At 42.9% G+C, this 24,874-nt stretch overlaps 1 protein-coding gene across 1 annotated transcript in view; it reads left to right on the top strand.

Moving 5' to 3' along the window:
• Positions 1-21,235, top strand: part of LOC126413020 (lachesin-like) — a 440,858-nt gene extending 419,623 nt beyond the window's left edge. Inside the window, exons 7-9 of the mRNA XM_050082912.1 lie at positions 561-623; positions 2,623-2,682; positions 20,988-21,235. Coding sequence (XP_049938869.1) covers positions 561-623; positions 2,623-2,682; positions 20,988-21,235 — 371 coding nt within the window. The remainder of the gene's footprint in view (positions 1-560; positions 624-2,622; positions 2,683-20,987) is intronic.
• The last annotated feature ends 3,639 nt before the right edge of the window (positions 21,236-24,874 follow it).

Raw genomic sequence — 24,874 nt, forward strand, 5'->3', positions numbered from 1 at the left:
CCGGTCGCGGCACACATTTTCAGCTGTCCCCATCGACGTATATCAACAACACCTGCCGGCAGCTGAGGGTTTCAATTAAGTGTCATTTATCCTAAAGCAAGCTCTGTTACAGAGCTGCAGCTCTTTTTGAAATCCTGTCTCTGTTATGCCACTGAAAGTACATAAGTCATTTTTCAGACATTGCTAAATATATAGTGACATAGTACTGGAATATTTAGGCATTTAAATTGTTGATGGAAAGAAGTTTGTGGCATATACATTTCCAGTTATTCCAGTTAAGATAAACTAGTGGTTTATATCCTACCTTCTTCCACTGCTTTCTTAAAAAAATACAAGTACCTTTCACTCCCTTCTTCAACGAAATGACATAATTGTTCAGTTTTCTGTGGCATCACCACATATGAATGCTGTCTCACTATCAAATACAAAATTTACTCCACGTTTATTATTACTTTCTTTTGCTCACAAATATGAGTTATTGTTACAAGCAGTAGTTTAACAGTAATTTTTATTTTAAATTACAACTCCGTTCTACATCAACAATTTTTCTGTAATTACAGAGATCAAAATCCCGACAAGACCGCCGACAACGACTACGATAATGCCAGAGACTACCGTCCCAGGTAAATATTTCAGAACGCTATTTACGAGTCAATTGAGAAAGACGTAACAACTAGATAAGGAGTAACGATTATCTGACTTCTCACATGCAAGCCGTTGTGTAAAGAAGTTAATAATCTGACGTTTATAACAAAATATTTCGTCGGCTGTCGTCAGAGAACATTGTCCATTTTGTAGGCAGTAAACACCTGTCTGAAATCATACTAATCAAGCATGAAGTGGAAAATTTTATGTATGTTATATTTTATTACGATCTGGAGATAAAAACGATTAAAATCATTCCTTCACAGAATGACGATTTATTATAAGATGTAAGTTTTATATGCAGGTAGGTCTGTCTGTAAAACTTGTAAGGATTCTTTAAGGCAGGATGTGCTACAAAATAAGTTCTGAGATAAAATTCGATACTTTGCGCCATTTGCGAATTAATTAGCACTGAAGTTAGTCAGTCAGGTCGTTGTGTTTACAAATTCAAGTGGGCTACCAGAGGCGGTGTCGCCATACGTGTTCTTCGTTTGGTTTCCTGAAACCGAACAAGACACTCATACGAAAACTGGACGTGGAATACTAGCAAAGATCGAACCCCAGCCAAAGACTGAGCAGTCTCCTGCGCTATCGCCTACTCTATGAAAAGAACTGACACTAATGGTATCTTGCGGGCCCCTTGAATTTGCGGGTGCGACGTAACGAATTTCTTTGTTAAGAGTTATTTCTCAGTTCTACATACCCTGCAGCAGTCTTAAAAGCTTTTCAGGTGATTTCTCTTCACACTGTATAAAATAACGCCAAACATTGCGAAACAGTAAGAAGGACAAATTCATGAGATTTAAAAATAATTCAAATACAGCTTAAGTGTATATAATCCCATATCAATTTAGTTCAATAAGATTAACCAGAAAGTAGCTTGCACGAAGGGTAATTGTAGTTTTATTGTTCACGTTTTAATCAATAATTATTAATGATAGTTTTTTATTTCAACAAATTTTCTGTAAACCTGTGTGTTGTCCTACCATCTTGACTAAGCTAGCTCGAAAACTTCATAATGCCATTTGTACAAAGTCAGTTTAGCAGTACTTTTGTAATTAAGATTTGTTCAAGTCACCTAGTATAAACCGTCCCTCTCAAGACCTATTAACTTGCTCTTGAATCTGAACATGTGACAGCAAAAGATGACAGCGAAAGTGCAGACCGGCGTAGTAATTTCATGCCGGGTAAAGTAAATATATAGATATGTCTCGTATGAAAAGAAGCTGGAAGTCAAACAGGGGATCGTATAGTACATTAGAACCATAGTCACTAAACAAAAACCTTAGGTTTGCAGCAATCAGACAGTTATCGGTTGAATACTTCGGTGACTGCATGAAAATTATGTCACAATTAAAATACAGAACTCGAAAACATTAGATAAGAGGAAACAGATATCCTCAGCAAACCGTAGCAGGACAAATGCTGTTGGTAAACAACTTTAACAAGAGACATAGATTTGATTACATGCACCAATTTCTCGAAGTCGCAGTTGATCGTGAGTATGCATTAATAAAGTGATTAGTTCAAGATAGCAGAAGAGCCGGTTGTAAAAGTTCCACACACCTACAGAAAGGTGGCATTTGTTTTGGTGGATAACTCCACGTTATTTCGTTATTTAATGAAATAAATAGGCTAGACCATGACTTATGTGAGTATTCTATAGGACGTGATTCACACTGTTCCTTTGATTAAATTATAAAACTTTTATCTCTTAAAGTTCAAGAGAGTGATCTGACTCAGATTGCAGCACGTTTGTATCCCCAGAAGTCCTTTCCTAACCTATTTTCGCTTTAATTTTGTTCTGGTTACAGTGATTGTCTTTCGAAAATATATGGAAATATTTTATCAACTTTAGGTGTTCTACTCTGAGTAACTTAAAAAAATACTCAACGAGAAGATAATAAATATGAAATTTATATGTACATGTTAGTTGTACACGGGAAACGCTATAATTGTAAATCTGTTTCTTTTCAGCACTAAAGACAACTACTATACGACCGGATCGGACGAACGCGCTGATCCTCACTACCAGCCGTAAGTATTCTCGCCGGTGCTTTCGCCACGAGTAGGACACCCCGTAGATTCCATACTCACATTATCAGAAAAATCGGCCCATAACGTCGTTCACATATAGTCTTGCCACCTGTACCATTTCCTGTACCATTTTATGTGCGACACCATCCTACAACAGTGACATAAATACTCAAAGAAAAGAAAAAATAGCGTCGACAGTGTGTTGGCTGAATAAATTCCTTCATTGGTTGTGGTTTTCGATACTTAGAATTCACTGGGTGGGTTTTATTTACAAACAGTTTATAATTTCTCCAATCATTACTTTCATCAAATAGATCGATGTTGCTGTCTGAATCTTAAAAGGTAGTGTTATTGTTGAGGTGGTAAGTAGCTGTGGCTAATACTTACTGGCCGCTGGGATTTAAAATCTCTACAGGAACATCTGGAGGACGTGGAACTTCAAACTGCCCATCTGAAACCTAAACACCTCTTTCGGTAGGTCAACGATAAGTTTGAGATCGGGACCACTTACATAGCATTTTTCGGAACTTTACTCAAGTGGTTGAACTTGAAGGGAATGGATGTCTCCTTTTCCTGGATATCGTAATAAGAAAGAAGGGTGGTGGTATGCTAGGCCATGGAGTTTTTAAGGAAAAGGCCATATAGACATGTACCTGCATGTAATGAGCTGCTATCGTCCTGACTAAAGTGCTAACGCAAGGTAATGTGTAGCATCTCGTAGGCTGCCTCCCAGCCGTGCTAAGGCACCTTATTGAAACAGCTTAGGAAAAGTAGATGACGACTTATTCGAAACCCCGCATTGCAACGCACATGTCTGAATTGTGCTCAAAGTTGCCTGCAACCTTCCTCTGTAATAGTGCTATAGAATGGCAGCCCGCAACGTCACCTTCGGGATCAGCGACGCTACAGACGGCAAGGCGTTGAAACACGGGAAAAGAGGCCACTCCTCACAAGTTAATGTGAGTTGTAAGAATGGTTAATGATGCTACATTGGCAGCAAAGTTCGCCACCGTCTGCCCAACGCAAACGTGCGGTTACTGAAAGGACTACGTTCTTACACGTTTGGTCTGTGATGCTATCCCATGGCCGTTTCAACCCCATTCTAAGGACATCGAGGGCCTACTGTAACACAAAATGTGATCTCATCCCATTAGAGTAGAAGGCTAGAGCAAGTTTTGGTGTGCCATAGAGGATAGAACCACTAGAGACCGCTCATATCCATTAGACACAATCAGAACGTGATCCCAACCGAACTGTATTTTTATCATTTTCATCGCTCCTTCTTGATGCCCTCATTTGACATTGTCACTGGGGGGTCCGACATTGACACATGTGTGAATAAAATGACAAAGTATCCCTCCAAGACCACCCAGTTTCGTAACACCATCAGTGCCACCCACCCATTTTTTTGAGCAGGTTGAAAATGTACCGGTCAGAAACTTTGACACCAATTCAGATATGAGGCTGCTCTAACGCCTGCGTGACAGGCAACTTCTTCGACACTCATAGGTGGAGTTTGCATACGCTTAGGCGCAAGAGCAGCCACAAGGCTGGAATGGTGTCGAACATAGTGACAGGTACATTACGAGGGCAGTTCAATAAGTAATGCAACACTTTTTTTTTCTGAAACAGGGGTTGTTTTATTCAGCATTGAAATACACCAGGTTATTCCCCAATCTTTTAGCTACACAACACTATTTTTCAACGTAATCTCCATTCAATGCTACGGCCTTACGCCACCTTGAAATGAGGGCCTGTATGCCTGCACGGTACCATTCCACTGGTCGATGTCGGAGCCAACGTCGTACTGCATCAATAACTTCTTCATCATCCGCGTAGTGCCTCCCACGGATTGCGTCCTTCATTGGGCCAAACATATGGAAATCCGATGGTGCGAGATCGGGGCTGTAGGGTGCATGAGGAAGAACAGTCCACTGAAGTTTTGTGAGCTCCTCTCGGGTGCGAAGACTTGTGTGAGGTCTTGCGTTGTCATGAAGAAAGAGAAGTTCGTTCAGATTTTTGTGTCTATGAACACGCTGAAGTCGTTTCTCCAATTTCTGAAGAGTAGCACAATACACTTCAGAGTTGATCGTTTGACCATGGGGAAGGACATCGAACAGAATAACCCCTTCAGCGTCCCAGAAGACTGTACCCATGACTTTACCGGCTGAGGGTATGGCTTTAAACTTTTTCTTGGTAGGGGAGTGGGTGTGGCGCCACTCCATTGATTGCCGTTTTGTTTCAGGTTCGAAGTGATGAACCCATGTTTCATCTCCTGTAACAATCTTTGACAAGAAATTGTCACCCTCAGCCACATGAGGAGCAAGCAATTCCGCACAGATGGTTCTCCTTTGCTCTTTATGGTGTTCGGTTAGACAACGAGGGACCCAGCGGGAACAAACCTTTGAATATCCCAACTGGTGAACAATTGTGACAGCACTACCAACAGAGATGTCAAGTTGAGCACTGAGTTGTTTGATGGTGATCCGTCGATCATCTCGAACGAGTGTGTTCGCACGCTCCGCCATTGCAGGAGTCACAGCTGTGCACGGCCATCCCGCACGTGGGAAATCAGACAGTCTTGCTTGACCTTGCGGCGATGGTGACACACGCTTTGCCCAAGACTCACCGTGCTTTTGTCCGCTGCCAGATCACCGTAGCCATTCTGCAAGCGCCTATGAATATCTGAGATGCCCTAGTTTTCCGCCAAAAGAAACTCGATCACTGCCCGTTGTTTGCAACGCACATCCGTTACAAACGCCATTTTAACAGCTCCGTACAGCGCTGCCACCTGTCGGATGTCAATGAAACTATACGAGACGAAGCGGGAATGTTTGAAAATATTCCACAAGAAATTTCCGGTTTTTCCAACCAAAATTGGCCGAGAAAAAAAATGTGTTGCATTACTTATTGAACTGCCCTCGCATTAACGTGCTCAACAAAGATGCATAGATGTCACCGAGATTGATGCTGAATTGAGTGGTCTTAAACGGACACTTTCCTAACTTATTCGCGTGTTTGTCAAAGTCGAACCCACACATGAATATTCCACAGGACGTAGCGAAAAAGGAAGGGTCACAACGCACACAAACATCTTTTTGCTTCACCTTCAAATTTCGTCGAATAGTCTTGTAAGGTCGCTAGGTGTCCCACCCTGTACGGCACAGCAAAAATTGTTATGATGTTACTCTTCAAACGGGTGCTACCACAATCAGAGTGTTTTCAGTTCCACAACGTTCCTAGAGAAGGGTTGAAATGGCCAGAGTTTGGCAGCAGTGGCCAAATTTGTTAAGAACATCGCCCTGTTGTTCATCGACTGTGAAGTATTGTTTCTGACTGCAAAATCCGTGGCAATCAACGCGGCAAGGGAAGAAGTGCCTTCTTAGGCGCCCTTTATGCTAGCCCCTGACGCCTTTTCGTTTCGATTCTGTCGTGGTTCTGAGCTCTGTCGCGGGGGCGTCTATGAAAGGGCGGAAATGTGGGAAAGAGGTGGTGTGACGACCCTCCCATCGTGTGACTCGTCCATGGTGGCGATGAGCTGGGGTGGGGTGAGATTTGGTACCAATGAGACATAAATGGGTCTAAGCACTATGGGACTTAAAATCTGAGGTTATCAGTCCCCGAGACTTAGAATTACTTAAACCTAACTAACCTAAAGACAGCACACACATCCATGCCCGAGGCAGGATTCGAGCCTGTGACCGTAGCAGCAGCGTAGTTCCGGACTGAAGCGCCTTTAACCGCTCGGCCACAGCGGCCGGCTCCAATGAGACATAAGTAACCCATCTTACAGCTCACATGAACTTCTGGTGTGTGGCATTTTTTTCTCTGCATGTGTGGACGTTGCGCAGTTTGAAGCGTTGCTGAGCTACAGGTTCGCACGCAGAGCGCGCCTCTCTTGCACCATTACAGCGGAAGGTTGCAGGAATCTTTGAGTCATAATTTCATACTTACATGTCAACAATTACGGGATTTCGAAAGAATGTATCGTTTGGTTTTATTGACCAGCGTTGTCATAGTGGAGCACCCTTTACAATATCTTTTAAGGAAGCAAATGATGCAGCAAGCCAGGAGAAAGAGGAATTAGACCAAAGAATCGCTTTTCTTCCATACATGTGTCCACTTGCAGTCAATATCGTGAAATTTCCGGGAAAACGAGACAAAAAAAAATTCTACTAGATACCACCGCCGACAAAATCGTTCTTGGCTCGGAGACTGAGCCACTACAACTTCACGCACCAAGGATATACATCATTCCACTTGGATGTGGCCACAAACACATCGCGTGCGCGCAGCGTTGTAGCTCGAAATACTGAAAAGTACATGTTATGTTTATATATTTGACAGTGAGACGTACGAAGAAATCAGCGCTGGCAGAGTACAACGTAAATGAAGAACATAAGTTTCATTTCGAGAAAAGCAAGTTGCTACTACGAGCCAGCAGCTGTTAGAAAGCTTCTTTAAGGAGTCGACAGACAAAAGAATCCAAGAGAATCTTGTCAATAGTGATGAAAATTGTCAGTTAGGCACACCGTGGAGTACCGCGTAAGTGGCAATACATTCCCAGAAGTGGGGAACATACAAGGCGACTCAAGAACACCCACCCAGAGATTCGAGCGCAACCTACGACACACACCTACCCAACCAGTTCGTTTGATAATTCAGTTTTTCTTATTTGTTCCAAGCTAAAAGTTAATGCTAAAAATTTATACAATAAACTTTTCCTAGTTATCAAGCCACAATATCACGTCAGATGTGTAAGGAAGCCGTGGTCAGTGGCTAAAAAAAGATCCTTATAATCACAGGATTGTGATTTGGGATATTTACGACTGTGGATCAAATGAAAACCAATATTATACATTATTACATTAAAAAGCTGCAGTTATATCATTATTTCGACGTAGTCCACATGACATGCGACGCGCACATTTCGCAGCTTTCGGAGTGCGTGGAAACTTCGTAAGAATATTTTTATAGCTGTGGTTGTAGTCGCTCGTGCATCGCCTCTTTATTCTTTCTGAAGTTCTTGCCGCCCGACGCTTGTTTAAGTAGGAAGGTGCTCGAGACATTAAAACATCTTAATCTATTGTTGCGGCTGAACGGGTTGCATGGGGCGATCATTTACGTTCTGCCACAAAATGTCTACAGTCCTCGTTTGCTTCTCGTTGCAGGGCGAAGGTGATTTTGTGATATATTAGTGTTTCAGCTCCTGGACCTGTTAATCTCGTTTCCATGTAATTTTTCAAAATTAACCATTTTTTATTCAGAAAGAGAGTGGGCAAAGCTTTTCCTGCCAATGCTTAAGTTTTGGTTTTGGTGAAGAGCTATGGCGCCATTCCCCGCTGGCTACTTTGGTTTTAGGCTTGTGACAGCGCACCTAGGTTTCGTATACTCTAATAATCCAGTGCAGAAGTCCATCGTCTTCGATCTGGAAACGACTTAAGCGTTCCACACCAGCACTGACTCGATAATGTCTCAGTTCATTGGTCACCTGACGTGACACCCATCTTTCGGACACTTTATTGAATAATAGCACATGGGGGAAATGGTGTGCCGAACGAACACTAATATCCAAAATACTGGCTATATGATTTGCAATAATAATATTTCTGTGCCATTCATACACTTTCTGCACAGACATACGCGAATTACAATAATTTGGTTTGATCGTACGATGCGTTCCCACAGGTTTAGCTCCTTCATTACTCGAAATACGTATCACAGTTCGCTGTTCCAGACCGGTGTCTGTCGACAATGCGGCAGCCATCTTTGCTCTGTCACAGTGATACAGCAACAGGCTGCCAATTGTTAGTCATTTGTCGAAACACAAGGATGTCTCCTGCCATCAACCAAATCTATATTAAAACTTTCCAGGGTTTCGTTTCACTCTTAAGGTTTTCATTTGATTCATCACCATATTAAAGGTGGGCAAGGTTAAATGCTGGAAAATAAACATAAGCAGATAATAGTGATGCCACGTGTCTGATCCTTACGCGTTTGAACCGTTATTTGAATATTTTCATCTTGGTTGAGATTGCAATGGGGGTTTCAAACTGCCACGTGTTAGTTAAATGAATGTTGATAGGAATGAGTTTTTCCAGCCTCCTGATTGGCTATGTGAAATTATTTGGGAGCTATCAAATTCCTACAAGACGTTGATTTGCATTGAAAACTGGGATGTTTTAAGACTGTCTTGGTGGTAGAGGAGCGTTAAACCTATTTCGCCCATTGCCAGTTGCTCCGCTAGCAGTGGGAGCAACTACTTTTACAGTGCATTCGTCGCGTGCTGGTGCAGTGCTTAGGCCGAAACAAGGACGCGGACTCACTGAGCACCGCTACCATGGGAACGCAGAATTCAATCAGATCCGTTTGGATTTTCAACAACGTCACTTTGTAACACTAAAACGCTCATAAAGCAGATATGTGATTGCTTTAGGAAGAAATGTTTGTTCTAGAGATAGCGTTGTTGAGAAGTAACAAAGACGTCCTGTTTCCGGCGTTCGATCCTCGCTATTGCTTAAATTTTGAACAAAAGTCGCCAGCAATCGCGGCCGATGACTTCCAATAGAAGAAGTTACCCTCTCACTGCCATCACCCTACTCAAAGAGAGCGAAGGAACGGACATAGATTCAGGGGAGTCTCTTGTCCTTGAGGTGGGAAATTGACCCTAAAAGGCGAAAGAATCAGCAATAATCAACGGCATGAACACCGCCACACTAAAGACACACAATGTGTATCAAAAGAGCATATCGCTTCCAATTGCATAAGTGTCATCATAATCTCTCCATTAGCAGAAGGTTACGGATTAGACCCCCATTCGGATCTCTGGGTGGGAATTTCAGAAATTTGAAAGTGGTAGAGAAGCTAACAGGTCAGAAATGGGACAGTCTAGATGCATTGGCGGTTAGTGAAGTGAAATTGTAAAAGGACAAGGATTTCTGGTCGGAGGAGTATAAGGCGCTACCAACATCAGTAGGCCGGCCATTGTGGCCGACTGGTTCTAGGGGCTTCAGTCCGGAACCGCGCTGCTGTTACGGTCGTAGGTTCGAATCCTGCCTCAGGCATGGATGTGTGTGATGTCCGTAGGTTAGTTAGGTTTAAGTAGCTCTAAGTCTAGGGGATTGATTACCTCAGATGTTAAGTCCCATAGTGCTCAGAGTCATTTGAACCATTTGAACCAACATCAGCAGAAAGCGGAATAACAGGACATATCGACGGCGCCAGCAGAAGATGAAGTAATAGAAAAAGTATAAGAGGATACTGAAAGAGAAATTCAATACGTAAAGGAAGATGAAAATCCAATGGTCATGTAGGACAGGAATGCGGTTTTAGGCGAAGGAGCAGAAGAAAGAGTTGCGGGAGAGTACGTTTATTCGTAGAAGGGATGAGGGAGGAGAATGATTGTTTTGTGTCCTGCAATAAGGTAGCAATACCTAATACTCTGTTCAGTCACAAAAGGAGGTGATATACTTGGCATACGCCGGGAGATACCGGAGATTACCGTTAGATAGCTAGATTACACCATGTTTACGTAGAGATAAAGAAATTAGGTATTGGATTGTAAGGGGCACACAGAAGGGGCCATAGACTCAGATCACAATTTAGTAATGATGTGTAGTAGGTTGCAGTTTAAGAGACTAGTCCGGAAGAATCAGTGTGGAATGAAGTGGGATACGTAAATTCTAAGGAATAACGAGATACCGCAAATATTCTACGATAATGAATACCTCGGTAGCCAGTTCAATTGAAGAAGGTTGGACATATCAAACGGAGAAATCACATGCATTGGTACAAGGAACGTAACGGCGAAGAAACCAAGGGTAAAAGAAGAAATACGTAATTTGATCGACAAAAATGTTCAGGGAAAATCAATAATATGGAAATGCAAGTCACTTAGGAATGAATAAAAAGGTATTCCAGGGAAGCTAAGGCGAAATAGCTGCTTAAAAATGTAAAAAAGAATTGAAAGTAGGTTGTCAGGAAGCAGACTCAGCATATAGAAAAGTCAAAAGAACCGTCGGTGCAATTAAAAGCAAGGGCGGCCACATTAAGAGCTAAATGGGATTTCCAATGTTAAATGCAGAGGAGAGACCGGATATTTGGAAAGAGTTCACTGAAGGCTTCTCTGATGGGGAAGCCTTCTGTGATGGCGTGCCAGAAGAAGAAATTAGAGTCATCGTGAGATTCTGTATTACACTCGGTATTAGAATCATAATTTAAAGGAGCTTCGGACGAATTAAGATCAAATAAAGCAGGAAAGACAACATTTCATCGGAATTTATAAAATCATTTGTGGACGTAGCAACAAAGCGACTAGTCACGTTGTTGTGTAGAATGTATGAGACTGGCGATATGCCATCAGACATTCGGAAAAACATCACCCTTACAACTCCAAAGATAGCAAGAGCAGACAAGTGCGAGAATTATCGCATGGTCAGCTTAAGAGCTCATCCATCCAAATTTATAGCAAGAATAATATAGAGAAGAATATAAAAGAAAATTAAGATCAGTAAGGTGACTATGAGTTTAGTAATAGGAAAGGTAAAGGCACGAGAGAGGCATTTCTGACGTTGCTCTCCATAATGGACACTTTCAAAGGATTCGTCGATTTGGAAAAGGCGTTCGACAGTCTAAAACGGTGCCAGATTTTCTAAATTCTCAGGAAAGTAGGGATAAGGTATAGGGAAAAACTGGTAATATACAATGAGTACAAGAGCCAAGACGGAACAAGAAGACCGGAAGAGCAAGAACGATGTGCCAGAATTATAAAGGGTGTAAGACAGGTTTGTAGACTTTCGCCCCTGCTGTTCAATCTGTACAGTGAAGAAGAAATACAGAAATAAAAGAACGGTTCAAGAGTGATATTAATGGTCAAGATGAAAGGATGTCAGTAATGCGATTGGCTCATGACACTGCTGTCTTCAGTAAAAGTAACAAATTATTAAAGGTTCTGTTGACTGGGATGGACACTCTAGTGAATACAGAATATCGTTTGCAAGTTATTCGAAGAGAAATCAAAGTAATGAGAAGTATCAAAAATAACTACAGCGAATAACTTTACATCTGAAGGAATTCTGCAGCCTAGGCAGAAAATAACGTATGATTGCCGGAGCAAAGAGGACATAACAAGTAGAGTTGTACTGGGAAAAGGAGTATTCGTGGCCAAGATAAGTCCAGTAGTTTCAAACGTAGCCCTTAAGCAGAGGAATAAATTTACGACAATGTGCGTTTGGAGCATAGCATTGTATGGTAGTGAAACATGGACAGTGGGAAAACTGGGACAGAAGGGAATCGAAGCACTAGAGATGCGGTGCTGCAGAAGAATGCTGTAAAGGTAAGGAATGAGGAGATTCTGCGCAGAATCGGAGAGGAAAGGAATATGTGGAAGAGACTGGATGATGGGACAGCTGGTAAAACATCACTGAATAACTTCCAAGGTACTACAGGGTACTAGAGACGGTAAAAACTATGGAGGAAGACAGAGACTGGAATACACCTAGCAAATAATTAACATTGCACTGCTACTTTGATATGAAATGGTTGTCACCGGAGAGTAATTAGTGATGGGCCGCATCAAATCAGTCAGAAGACTGATTACCCAGAATTTTTTTTTCTGCTACAAAATGATGTGTCCCAACACCCGAAAGGATTTTCTTTAGATTAACAATAGCTGTGGAAGCCTGCGCACATCAGAAGAATATAGTTACACAGTATTTGAATTGCCGCACTGTCTATGTCCATTCCAAATGTTAAAATGTAATAAAGGCTGAAACGTTCCTTTTCTCCATCTTTCGGAGATTCTATAAGGTCATGCGATATCGGACTCGAGACCGCGGCCAAAATCCACACACTGCTGGCGATGACGGGCGCGCGAGAGAAATTTCGCGACACAGCTCGCAGTTTTAATCTAAAAAGTTTGTTGGCGGAGGCAGATTAATTTTCTGTACTGCTACACTAGTAAAATCAGTGCAAATGAGGATCATCGGTATCGCTTTGACCCACGAATTAGGGTTAAACTTCTCAACTCAAAATTCAATAACCAAAAACCTCTTAGCTATCTTACGACTGTCGGAAAATACTACTACTGGACTGCAATGTGGTCACCGGTAGTACATAAACTGCCTCCAAATGGCTACCAGCAACTCCCGCCAGTAAACTCTACGACAACAAAACAGGAATACAGTTGAAAGTCTATAGGGAAGGAGCCTTTAGAAAAATCGCTTTCATATTTCCACCGAAAGAAATATACACGAATGAGCCAAAACTTTATGACCACCTGTTTATTAGCGTGTTGTTCCACTTTTCAAACACAGTACAGCGGTGATTCTGCCGGGCATGGATTCTACAAGTCCTGATAGGTTTCCAGAAGTATACGGCACCAGGTGTCTTCTGACAGGTTACTAAATTCCCGAAAATTACGAGAGGGTTGTTTGTGGCCACGCAGCTGGCGCCCGAAATGTGCTCCAATTGGTAGAGATCAGGGACATTTGCTAGCTAAGATATCTATCAGAGGTGACCATTATGGCCCTCAAATCATGTTGTCGACCTGAGAGAAGATTTCAAACGTGAAGGGACACAGGAGGTTCGCAATAATGTTCACGTAGTTCACTGCTGCCATGGTATCTTTACACTGCTGTCATGGTGCCTACGAATACTACATTATGTCCCGTAGAAACCCACCTCAATGTACCCCATAGCATAGTTCTGTTCACACCGGCCGCGTCTGTGGCACAGTGCACGTTTGGGGTAGCCATTCGCCTGGATGACTGCAGGTTAGGACCCAAACATCGACGTGGCGTGACAAGAATTGTGATTAATTCAGGCTACACGTTTCTATCGATTCACCGTGAAAATTCAGTGATACTGCGCCCACAGCAATCTTAACTGACTAGGTCGTTGGGTCAACACAGGAACACGTAGTAACCGTGTTATATGGTGCTACATGTTCAACAATGATGCCTGGACAGTGTGATCCGCAACACATGCGCCTGCGTCAGTTTTGTACTCTGGAGTCAGATCTCTCACAGATCTGTGCCTACCATGGATTACACAGTGAGTATCCTCCGACCTTTACGTTTAATAATGAGACGTGAACGTCCAGTACCATATGGCCACGCGTTATTCCACAATTCTTCAACCCAATCGTCCCGCTTAGACGCTGGTCAACAGCATGTACGAATTTTACGAAATACGTAACACTGTGCTGTCTGAGATAGTATTATTTATTCTGCTACCGGTTTCAGTTTTCAACCATCATCAATGGCAGAAAAATTACAGCAGATGTATCAGATTATTATTTCTGATGTATTCACGCTTCATGCTTTGACAAGACCATAATTCCCAGTAAAAATGAAAATTTTTGCAAGATTGAAATATGAAAAAGATGATGGCCCACTGACAAAAGGACAACATTTCAATCGGCCATCATATTTTAATCTTGCTACAATTTTTCCTTTTTATTGACAGTTATGTCCTTCAGTGGCAACGTATGTCAGAGCAAGTATGACATGTAATACATCTGCGATAATTTTTCTGCCGTTGATGATGGTAGCAAAATAAATAAATAACATTATCACAGACAGCACAGTGATAAGCGTTTTGTAAAATCGTTCAACCACTTTCTCTAGTTGCTCACGACAGTAGAACGCAAACAGCCGACCAGCTTCGCCGTTTCTGAGGTTCTTGTTTCCAGGTGCAGCGCCATAGCAATGTGCCCTTTATCAGACAATTTCCGCATTTGTGGCCCGTTCTTCGGTGTAACGACTGCCCACTCGTCGTCTCCCTTCCCCTGACACCTCTTCCTTACTGCGTCACATTTCCGCAGAAGCACCAGGATGCATTCAATCTCGCACTAGGCAATGGTTATATTTTGGCTCGTCAGTGCATCTTACAGGTTTCCACTAAACTTCGTCAAATCCGTCTCGTTCTCTAAAACACTATCGTCCAGCGAAATACTGGTTCACGGTCTGAAATAATTGTGAGCTCTACCTATAGAGCAAGTGCGCATTCACATAAGGTGGCACTCTCCAAAAATACCGAAAAGCTCAGCCCAACATCCAACCCTGAGCCCGGGAACATGCTGTGCGAATCTCTCAATTTTCCACACTGCAAGTTATAACTCAGTTGATCATAAAGGATCGTTATTTCTCAACTTTAGAAATATGCTACTCCAGAGGTCACATAATTTCTACAGCGCATGATGGCTTCAATACGCAAAATTCTTTAGCATTTACGTCCTGGGTCCAAACACGGTAACAGAATGTAGGCATTTTCATTGGCCGTTCCCTGCTCCTGTTGACAAAGATGCTGTTCCTCATGACTACTTTCAGGTTTGTGTGCAATGCATGTTGTAAAACAGTGGCAACCATAAGGAAATGACTCCACCTTGTATTGACGTCGTATAACCTCGTTACCGCCGGTTTAGGGACATTCGGAAAAGTCTAGCCCGTTACCACCAGACTGGAGAAACCCTCTTTCCCCCGCGTTCTCAATGCCGACAGAAACGAGCAAACCGCCACTTTCGGAAAACGATATAGCACTGCCGCCATGGTTTTACTGGTCCACACAATGACCAGCACACGCTGAAATGCTAAAGAAGAAGACATTATAAACGTAATCAGTTGGGGAGGAAATGTAAGATCAGAATAGTCTCTTTTATTTTTATATCTGTAAGGAAAAAAAATACCACTCTAGTATAATTTTTCAAAGCCACCTAATTATGATGCTCAGCGTGTGAGAGGTGTAATGAAAGTTAATAGAGTTTTATTCCCACAGTTCACACTCAACTCCCGATAAGCCTGCGACATATGCTGCCTAGAGTAAAAATTGCATAGTTCTACGACCCGAGCTGTGGTCATGTTATTATCAGGATTTCTAGCGGAGAGTGAGGCCGAGTGATCCTTTGGAGCACGAGGGAGCTAGAGAAACGTCATCCAGTTAACAATCATTTGACGGCGAGAGTTTTACAATCACTCCATCCTCTTCCAGCGATGCCTAGCATTGACTGCGCTGCATCCGCGCTACTTGAAATCGTAAGTTGCCGTCTCGATGCCCGGCGAGGAACTTGCTGAGCGCAGGTCCTGTCGTTGTCTCTGCTCAGCGCCGCGTCCAGTAGGAGGGGGCGGTGGCTGTGTGTCTCCGCAGCCCAGACTGTGTCGAAGCCTCAGCGCTCTCGATGAGTGAGACTGCAGTTAGTCTCACTTCCAGAGTACTGGATACTCCTTTAGTCGGTTGTCGAGATCGCGTGGAGGCAGAGGATTTAACAGCAACACAAAGAACAGTCCGATTGGTGGTCCCAGCATACAACCGGTAAGGATGTGTTTGTACTGCCCCAGTAGTGGCGATACAGCACCCAGCGACAAAGTTGATCAGCTTGCAGATGGACGACCGGTTCTCTATCCATGGTCGATCGGCCCGGCCTCCACCCTCAGTAAGTCACGATTGTGACTGGCAGAACTGCGGCATGCATATCAGAAGTGTCCTCTATGGCCAGAAAGACAGCTTTGGACTTGCAGCAGTTGTCTCCAAGTTGGCAGCAGCTTGTGAAGACGGGCTGAATTCACCAAAGCATCCTGCAACTTAACAGAGGCTTCATTCCATCATTATTCTTGATACAGGTGGAGTGGCTTAACTCTGAGAACGAGCTTCTTTTTGCTTACTAAGCAGTGGACACTCCCACGCCTAGTGTGGTGACCATCACAAAAGACCTCTGCATTTGTTAGTAATTACCTCGAGGAGTTTACAGAATGCCGGCCTGTGACGTCGTTCATAAGTCGGTAGGGCTACCCATTAATAAGGGCCCATCGATGGAAGAAGTGTTCGAATGTTGTTCGAAGAAGAGCGGTTTTAAGGAAAGAAGGAAGAAAATTCTACGGAAAGTGACACGGGGAAAAAATCTCTGTGGCAGTCTGGGAGGGCAGTAGGACAAGAAGCTGTTGTCTCACTATCTGCGAAAGATCATGCAAGCATATGATTACGTCAGTAGCGGGTATCGTGCAGTGCTCAGTACTAGTGTCGTAGCGAATGTCCGTCGTAAGGTTGTCAGTCCCATCGGTAGGAGGTATCGACCCTGCAGGGCACAGACGGTATCTCCTTTGCCACGTTCTGTGTTTGCTTTAACACATTTTCCACATTCTGTGTCTGCTCTAACAAGCCAGGTCGTCATCTGGGTGGTCGATTTGATTATAAAATCGGTCTCTCTGTGTGAAGGTTGACTCAGCAGCTTGAGGAGCTTGAGAAGGGCGGAGGTTTTATTGCAGGCGATGACGTGATCCCCCCCACATCTGTGAGATTATGTGTTCTCGTTTCCTGAGCCTGTCAGCGTTCTCGAGTGCTCTAGTATTTAACTTCAGAGTCTTAGAACATTCCTTCATACAGAATCTGCATCCAGAAATGTGTTCCTATGAAACCTCTAGGTGAAGTTACTACATTTAGTCTCGTTACAACAGAGCAGTCTCTCTGCTATGCGCTGTGGTCAGAGTGATGAATCAATTGTTCTTACAATGAAATGAAAACCCTTAGCTGCTTACAGGCGTTGACATACGTCAATGGGAACAGATGAAAATGTCTGCCCCGACCGGGACTTGAACCCGCGATCTCCTGCTTACATGGCTGACGCTCTATCCATCTGAGCCACCGAGGACACAGAGGATAGTGTGACTGCAGGGACTTATCTCTGGCACGCATCCCGCGAAACCCACATTCTCAATGTACTGTCCCGCACTACATTCGTAGTACCCCCGCCCATTATACTCATTACTCGCGGTGCGTTGCCGATTTCCTTAAGAGTTCGGGCGCTGTTTGTGCATCTGCGCAGAAGAAGAAGATGGTCAAGTGGCCGGTGAGCCTTAACTATATATATACTAAGATGGTATCTGTTCTTTCGGACATGTTCGAAAGAACTGATACCATCTTAGTATATATCAGTTGTTCTTGGTTTCCGAAAGAACAGATACCATCTTAGTATATATCAGTTGTTCTTGGTTTCCCTCTTGCACATTCTGACAAAGCTACGTCCAAGCTTTCGTGCTGATATTCTTTTTCGACACAATTGAGCATCCGGCAGTCGCGCCCCACTTAGCAGCATCTTAGTCAGCTTCTATACAATTCTTTTTCCTACACTTACATACTTTTCTACTGTGTAGCAAAAAGAAGAAACTGCAGAACACTACGCCTAATCTGAACATATATACTTGCACTAAAATTTATTGAAGAGCTAGTGCATAGTGTGTAGTGTTGTAACAGTCCATAATCAAAAAGTTCATAGGTTTTATGCGCAATTCACACCCCATTATAAAACCTATCAAAACCGTAACATAACAATAGTAAAGAATGACTGCCAATAGTAGAAGAATGGGAAATAGCAGAGATACAAAAATATTTGACCACCTTAAAACACGAACACTTTCAAAGTCGAAGTGTGTCTGTACTGCAACTCGATTTTTATAGCAGACAACGGAGTACATATGAAAATGTTTAGAGTGCCACACTTATAAACGTTTAATGAAAATTATTTAAAATTCCGAGTCAAAGTAACCGTTCAATGTCAAAGACCAACACGTCTGTGGAAGTGATAATTCCTCAGCATAGGTCGTATTCCTCTGTCTCCACTCGGTGCATCTCACCACAAACGGAGTCCGAAACACGCTGTACAATTTAGAAAATACGTTTACAGCACCTCTCTGCATGGTCAAAAATTCTGTATGTAACCTTCCGTGACTCAGTGAATACAACGATGTGAAGTCGGAGTACATTGACTGCCGACTCTTTTTCGTGCTTCCGAGCCCGTTCCTTCCACAGGGTGTTTCATAGCACTTGCATCAGTAGTCTGATGTGATAGGTTACATCATGGGGAACAAAATTTGTTAGAGGGAAACCCCGTAGCAATTTTTCTCATTTTCAAAAGAGCGTTCAGCAATTCCTCTGTTTTCGTTGTCGGTCTGAAACATCTCAATCTTGTCACTTGATACCTCATTTTCCCTGCCTTACAAAATAATTTAATGACTCTGGCCATAATGCTCTAGATAATCTACAGTGATAGATCTAGAGTAGAAACAAACGCGAATAACTGTTGAAATACCCCTCAATCTCAAAAAAGCGCCAATTACTATGATGTCTATCTGGTCCTCATACCATAATTGGTGCTCGCAGGTTTAATACAGAGCTTATCTCAATTTCAGTGAAACTTCAAAAAACACCAATAACTCCCGAAATAATCCCCATTAGGGCATGATACTCCGGACCCTGGTGTGATTTGGCATCCTGAATATAGCACCGTAATAAAAATAATAGGTTATACTAGAACTAAATTTCAGTGACCTGCAAAGAATTTAATAGCGCTAATCTCACGGATAACGGATCGCTGCTCTGCTGCAGCTGCTTGATGCTCCATACTGAAGGCCTAATAATGCTCATCTCTCTACAAATCGTCTATCAGCACTTACATTCATGTCGAGAAACTTACTATAACATCCACTTCAGTCCTATGCAAAACATAAGTCACACATGAAGTGTTTATAAAGCAGAGTCGTATGTATTAATTAGCTCTTCCTCTGTCAGAATTACCCATCCTGACGCTTTATTTGATTTTATTTACTGACGAGGCTACACTCACGTACCATGGAAATGTTATTTTCCGTAACACGCATTATTGGGCAACTAAAAATCCATGTTGGCTGCAAGAAACATTCGGTCAGTTATTGGAAGAAATACCTTTAGGAACAAGGAACAGAGTGTGGAATCAACACGATGGATGTCCGGCACATTTTTCGCTGATGGATAGAAATGAGTTGCAGAGACAATTCCCAAATCGTAGGATTGGACGCGGAGAAGATGTGTTTCGGCCGGCTCATTCGCCAGACTTGACACCTCTGGATTTTTTCTTGTCCGATTCATAAAAGACATTGTTTATAAAGACGTTCCAACTACACCTGAAAATATGCAAGAGAGAATAGTCAAAGTGTGTGCTTCGGTAAGCGCCGATGTGATAAGGAATACCACTCAATCCATGATAAGAATATTACAGCACTGTATTGATACCAATGGTCATCACTTCGAACACGTTCTGTAAATGGACGTTCATGCTACCTTTGTGGCCTTTGTTGACATTCAAAGGCACATCATCGGATTCGTCTCGTTTGCCGCTATCAGAAAAGAAGTACCAAACTATAACATCCCATTTAAAAAACAAAGTTGACCTTCATATCTCTGAAGGGACCTTATCAAGCAACAAAAAACCAGCACGATATTGTGGCCCCCATTGTCCCATGCAAATTTTGTCCCAAAAAAACTTTTCACCTACTATCATACTTTCGGAGTTATGCTAGGTGGCAATAATTAGTGAGTAAAACTGTATAACACAACTGCTGGCGCATTTGTCAGGTTGGTTACAGCTGCAGGTTACCAACATTTGCGTGAGTTTGAACGTGAAGTTACAGATGGCGCGCGAGCGGTGGGACAGCGTTTCCGAGGTAGCGATGAAGTGGGGATTTGATGACTGCACGAAACAACGCTTTATGCCTGGCCTGGAACCGTCAACACCGACATTGAACTGTTCGTGACTGGAAACACGTTGCCTCGTCGGACGAGTCTCGTTTTAAATTGTATCGAGAGGATTTGCTTGTACGGGAATGGAGACAACCTCATGAAGCATGGACCCTGCATGTCAGCAGGGGACTGTTCAAGCTGGTGGAGGACCTATAATGGTGTGGGGAGTGTACAGTAGGAGCGATATAAGACCCCAGATACGTCTAATACGACTCTGACAGGTGACACGTACGTAAGCATCCTGTATGACAACCTGCATCCATCCATGTCCACTGTGCTTTCCGACGGGCGGTTCCGGCAGGAGAATGCGATACCACACACGTTCAGAATAGCTACAGAGTTTAAACACTTCCGCTGGCCACCAAACTCCCCAGACGTGAATATTAATGAGCATACCTTTGATGCCTTGCAACGTGCTGTTCAGAAGAGATCTCTACCCCATCCTATTCTTACGAGTTTATGGACAGCCCTGCACGATTCATGGTGTCAGTTCCCTCCAGCACTACTTCATACATTAATCCAGCCCATGCCACGTCGTGTTGCGACACTCCTTCGTGCTCGCGGGGGCCCTACACGATACTAGGCAGGTATAGCAGTTGCTTTGGTTCTTTAGCGTATTATTAAGAGATTCAAAGCAAAATGTCACTTTTTGACAAATTTTTCATCATACGTACTCCAAGTAATTGTGTTAGAAACTGTGGTAGTAAAGGTCAGTTGCAAAGTGACGTCAGACGCTAGCGAAGTTTCGCGGACTGTTGCAGCGCCGCTGCAGGCGATGGTGGCGGCGTCACCGGTGGAGCCGCTGCCGCAGCCGCCTGGCCCGTCGCGCGACCTGCCGGGGGCGGCGTCTGCCTCGGGGGCGGCGGGGGCAGCAGGTGCGGGGGCGAGCGTGAGTTCGGGAGCGCGCCGCGGCGCCGTGTCCAGGGGCGCGAGAACGACGGCGGCGCACTGGCTGCTGCCGCTGCTGCTGCTGCCGCTACTCACGCCGGCCGCCACCGACTGCCGGTGACGGCCGCCGGTTCTGCAGTGGGCGACGTAGAGCTGCTGTTCTGCTCGGGCCGGCAGGAGCTGCCACCTGCTTCCGGACGTCAGGGCAGCCTCGACATACTTCACCTCTCTCGCAGCCTACGTCTGCACAACGGCAACGATTTCAGAAGGTGTCAGAGTAGTAACATACCACGTGGTAGTGCAGTACCTGGTGTAGAGCGGCTGGCGAGCGTGGCTCGCTTTTCAAGTAGTAAATGAAAAGCGAAAGCAGTTGTTCGTCCAACATGACTGCATACCTTTTGCTAAGGAACAGCCATAAATTGCAATGCCCTTCAGACATATGATATCCACAAGAAAATCGCAACACATGGAAGAAATAGAAGCAGCAGCGAAGTCTGCCTTGGAGCGCTCAACATGGAATTCTTCTTCTTTGAAAAATGTGACAGTGTTGTAATAAACTTTCGAAGTGATACAAACTGCTGTGCATTTTTGAAGCAGGTATTCTCGAGCGAAATGGAACATTTTCATGTGAATTTTAATACTGACTGTATGTAAGCAAAAGTACGCTACACAACGAACGTATGTGGCAAAGTGAACTCTGTTAAATCCACAACGTAAATCGTGACTTCATTTTTTGCAAAGACTTGTTGGCTTTTCGGCGTTTCTCACTACCTACTTTCTCCTTTTGCGAAACAACAGTAAACCTGCCACACGTCACAGACATTCCAAACATTCTTATGACGTAACCGAGATCAGATAATGTTGTAATAGGCTATTAGTTGGTATATAAATGCCTATCTGAATAAATGAGAAAGAAAGAATTGCATTGCATTAAAAGCATCTGACAAATCGCTGTGAGAACGTGCTGTCATATCTGTGAAATGCGTTCTCCTGATCTGATATCAAGGCATATGTACTGCTACACTATAAACGAATGAATTCCTCAAGTGGTGGATGTAGAAGCAACATCATTCCATTCAAGACATTTTGCAAAACAAGACAGTATAATGACTAATGAGCATGGCTGCCGTGGGGTAGTTGAACTGTCGCACAGGGCAGTGACTGTCTCTTGCTTCTGTTCTCTTACTACACTGCGTCACCCAGGGATAACAATGCGCTTTCCAGAGACGCTCGAAAGTGTCAAGTACCCTCCGAGGACAGATTTCCCTTCGTCGGACGTGACAAATGGTTACACCACAATACATCAACCCTCACCTGTCTCTCATGGATGTTGTCTTCAAGAATGTTCCAGAAAATACGCTTGCAGGAAGGCCGTTTGCTTGTAGATTTTGCTGACCCCGAGTACAGAAAATATTTTCGTCCTGCTTTCTGCAAATTACACATGCCAGTGAACATTGTAAACCACTTTTGTAAACGTGGAGTGTTGTTAAGTAACGTAGGAACGGTTGTTCCTTCCGCATATCAATTAGTCTGTGTTTTATCGGATACCTGAGAGTAAAAGCTTCCTATTGCATTTCACGAAGGCTGGACATGGGGAAGATGAGCGAGAAGGTAATTTCGTGTAACTGTGTACTGTACATTACTTTGTTATGATGTATGTGTGAGAGATGTATGTTATTAGATGTAAAACTGTGTAATAACTATCATATGAATAATTAAATACTCCTGTTTACTAAGAAAAGAAGAAAGTAAGAATTTTATTGCCGTAAACTCCTAAAATGTTATATCCCCTTTCTGGCTGCCACGGGAAACAACACAAATAGTGTGTCTGCTATACGCAATATTTGTGTGTGTCTAAAATCTTATGGGACTTAACTGCTAAGGTCATCAGTCCCTAAACTTACACACTACTTAACCTAAATTACCCTAAGGACAAACATACACACCGATGCCAGAAAGAGGACTCGAACCTCCGCCGGGACCAGCCGCACAGTCTGTGACTGCAGGGCCTAATACCGCTCGACCGCAATATTTGAAACAAGTGTTTCACTATACACAGTTTCACAGATTAAGAAAAAAAACTCATTGTTTTCCATGTTAGCTGTTGTGTTCTTTGTCACATGACTTAAGGACATAACAATTTCAACAGTCGTCAGTTGTTATTTTGCAGCCCAACAACGCCCGAATGCAAGTTGCTGCATCAACTCAACATTTTCTTCTGTGGCTGAATTCAAAGATGTTAGTTCGAGCATAGCTCTGTTTTTCAGTTTCAGAACAGAGAGGTATTCACAGTGCTGATGCGACGGTAATATGAGATACAAATCGACCTTACGGGATCCATAAAAGCAGGACCAGGGAATTCCTAAGATCGTCAATGAACATTGAACTTGAGTGCATGAGATCGTCAGTGACCTAAAACACATGACATCATCAGCGACATCGAACGCATGACTTCATCATGTTCTTCCCCTCGCTTTCCTCTCCTCCAGTAAGAGCCTAGTATTACAAGCCATTAAAACGAAACAGCCAGTCAAAGCTCAGTATTCTACAAGTCATTTCAAATGAAATAGCCAATCAGAATTTAGTAACACTTATAAAATATGCAAACAATGAGAATTTTGCATCATGTTTAAAAGTATCTGAAGAACACGTATTATTTATAAAAATACGTAAAGCAAGAAACTTAGAGGTTAAGCAGCACTTTTCAGTCAGAATAGTACAGCTATTGACACCACACTCAATGTAGGGAAAAATTGTCTCTTAAGTATTTTCACATCTAAATTGTCTGCATTATTGTTCTGCAAAGAGAATGATGTTTCTCAAATGTCTCAAGTTAATTTCATGTATAAAACGTTTTTAAAACGTATGTACAATGTGCAGCTGATAGTAGTTCCAAATCTAAAATGTATGTCCAAAAGTACACAAACTCAGACACACACTCACACACACCCACACACACACACACACACACACACACGCGCGCGCGCGCGCGCGCGCGCACACGCACAACACACACAGACGCAATGGCTGTGTTAGGTACAAATTGCTACTTCCATGTCAAAAATGTGTATCAAAAATATGAAAGCCTTATGAGCAACAGAATGATTTTGCTGACAGTTGCAATTTTTTACATATCTAATAGTTTCGCATACAAAATACTGCAACCCTGCCTCCAGGCCTAAAATGTTTTGTAACAGTACAAAACATGTGTTGCAGCAACACAATAGTATTAGACAGCACCTCCTGAAACTAAATGAGTTTATGGTACCGATAGTACAAAAATGAACTGACTAAGCGCCATTATAGGATGGGGGTGTTAGTGCTACAACAAAATAAAAATTAGCATTCTTATTTATGTTGTAGCTCTTTATTATGACATTAGATCTCGGACATTCCCATAGTAGGACACTTACCTGCTAACACTAAATGTTCTGACACAACAAACCACACTAAAGATTTTGTGTTTTGATGAAACCATAAATTATTTATTATTGCACTCTACCACTTAAACTGCTTTTTTTTATAACACGACTATATAGCTTCAGACTGCTCACAAAATGCGAATAGTAAACATGGCACATCAAAGTCAAAAACAATGATGAAATAAAAATTATACCTCTGCTGAAAAATATAATTATTTATCAAAATATCTGAAATTTAGGAGTTAAGAACCAATGCAGCTAGCATACAGTAATACTACAGAGCTCTGATCATTAACAATAATTTGGACGTTGCAGTAAAATAAAATTTGTCAGAATTA

Source organism: Schistocerca serialis, chromosome 7 (genome assembly GCF_023864345.2).
Source record: "Schistocerca serialis cubense isolate TAMUIC-IGC-003099 chromosome 7, iqSchSeri2.2, whole genome shotgun sequence".
NCBI lineage: Eukaryota > Metazoa > Arthropoda > Insecta > Orthoptera > Acrididae > Schistocerca > Schistocerca serialis.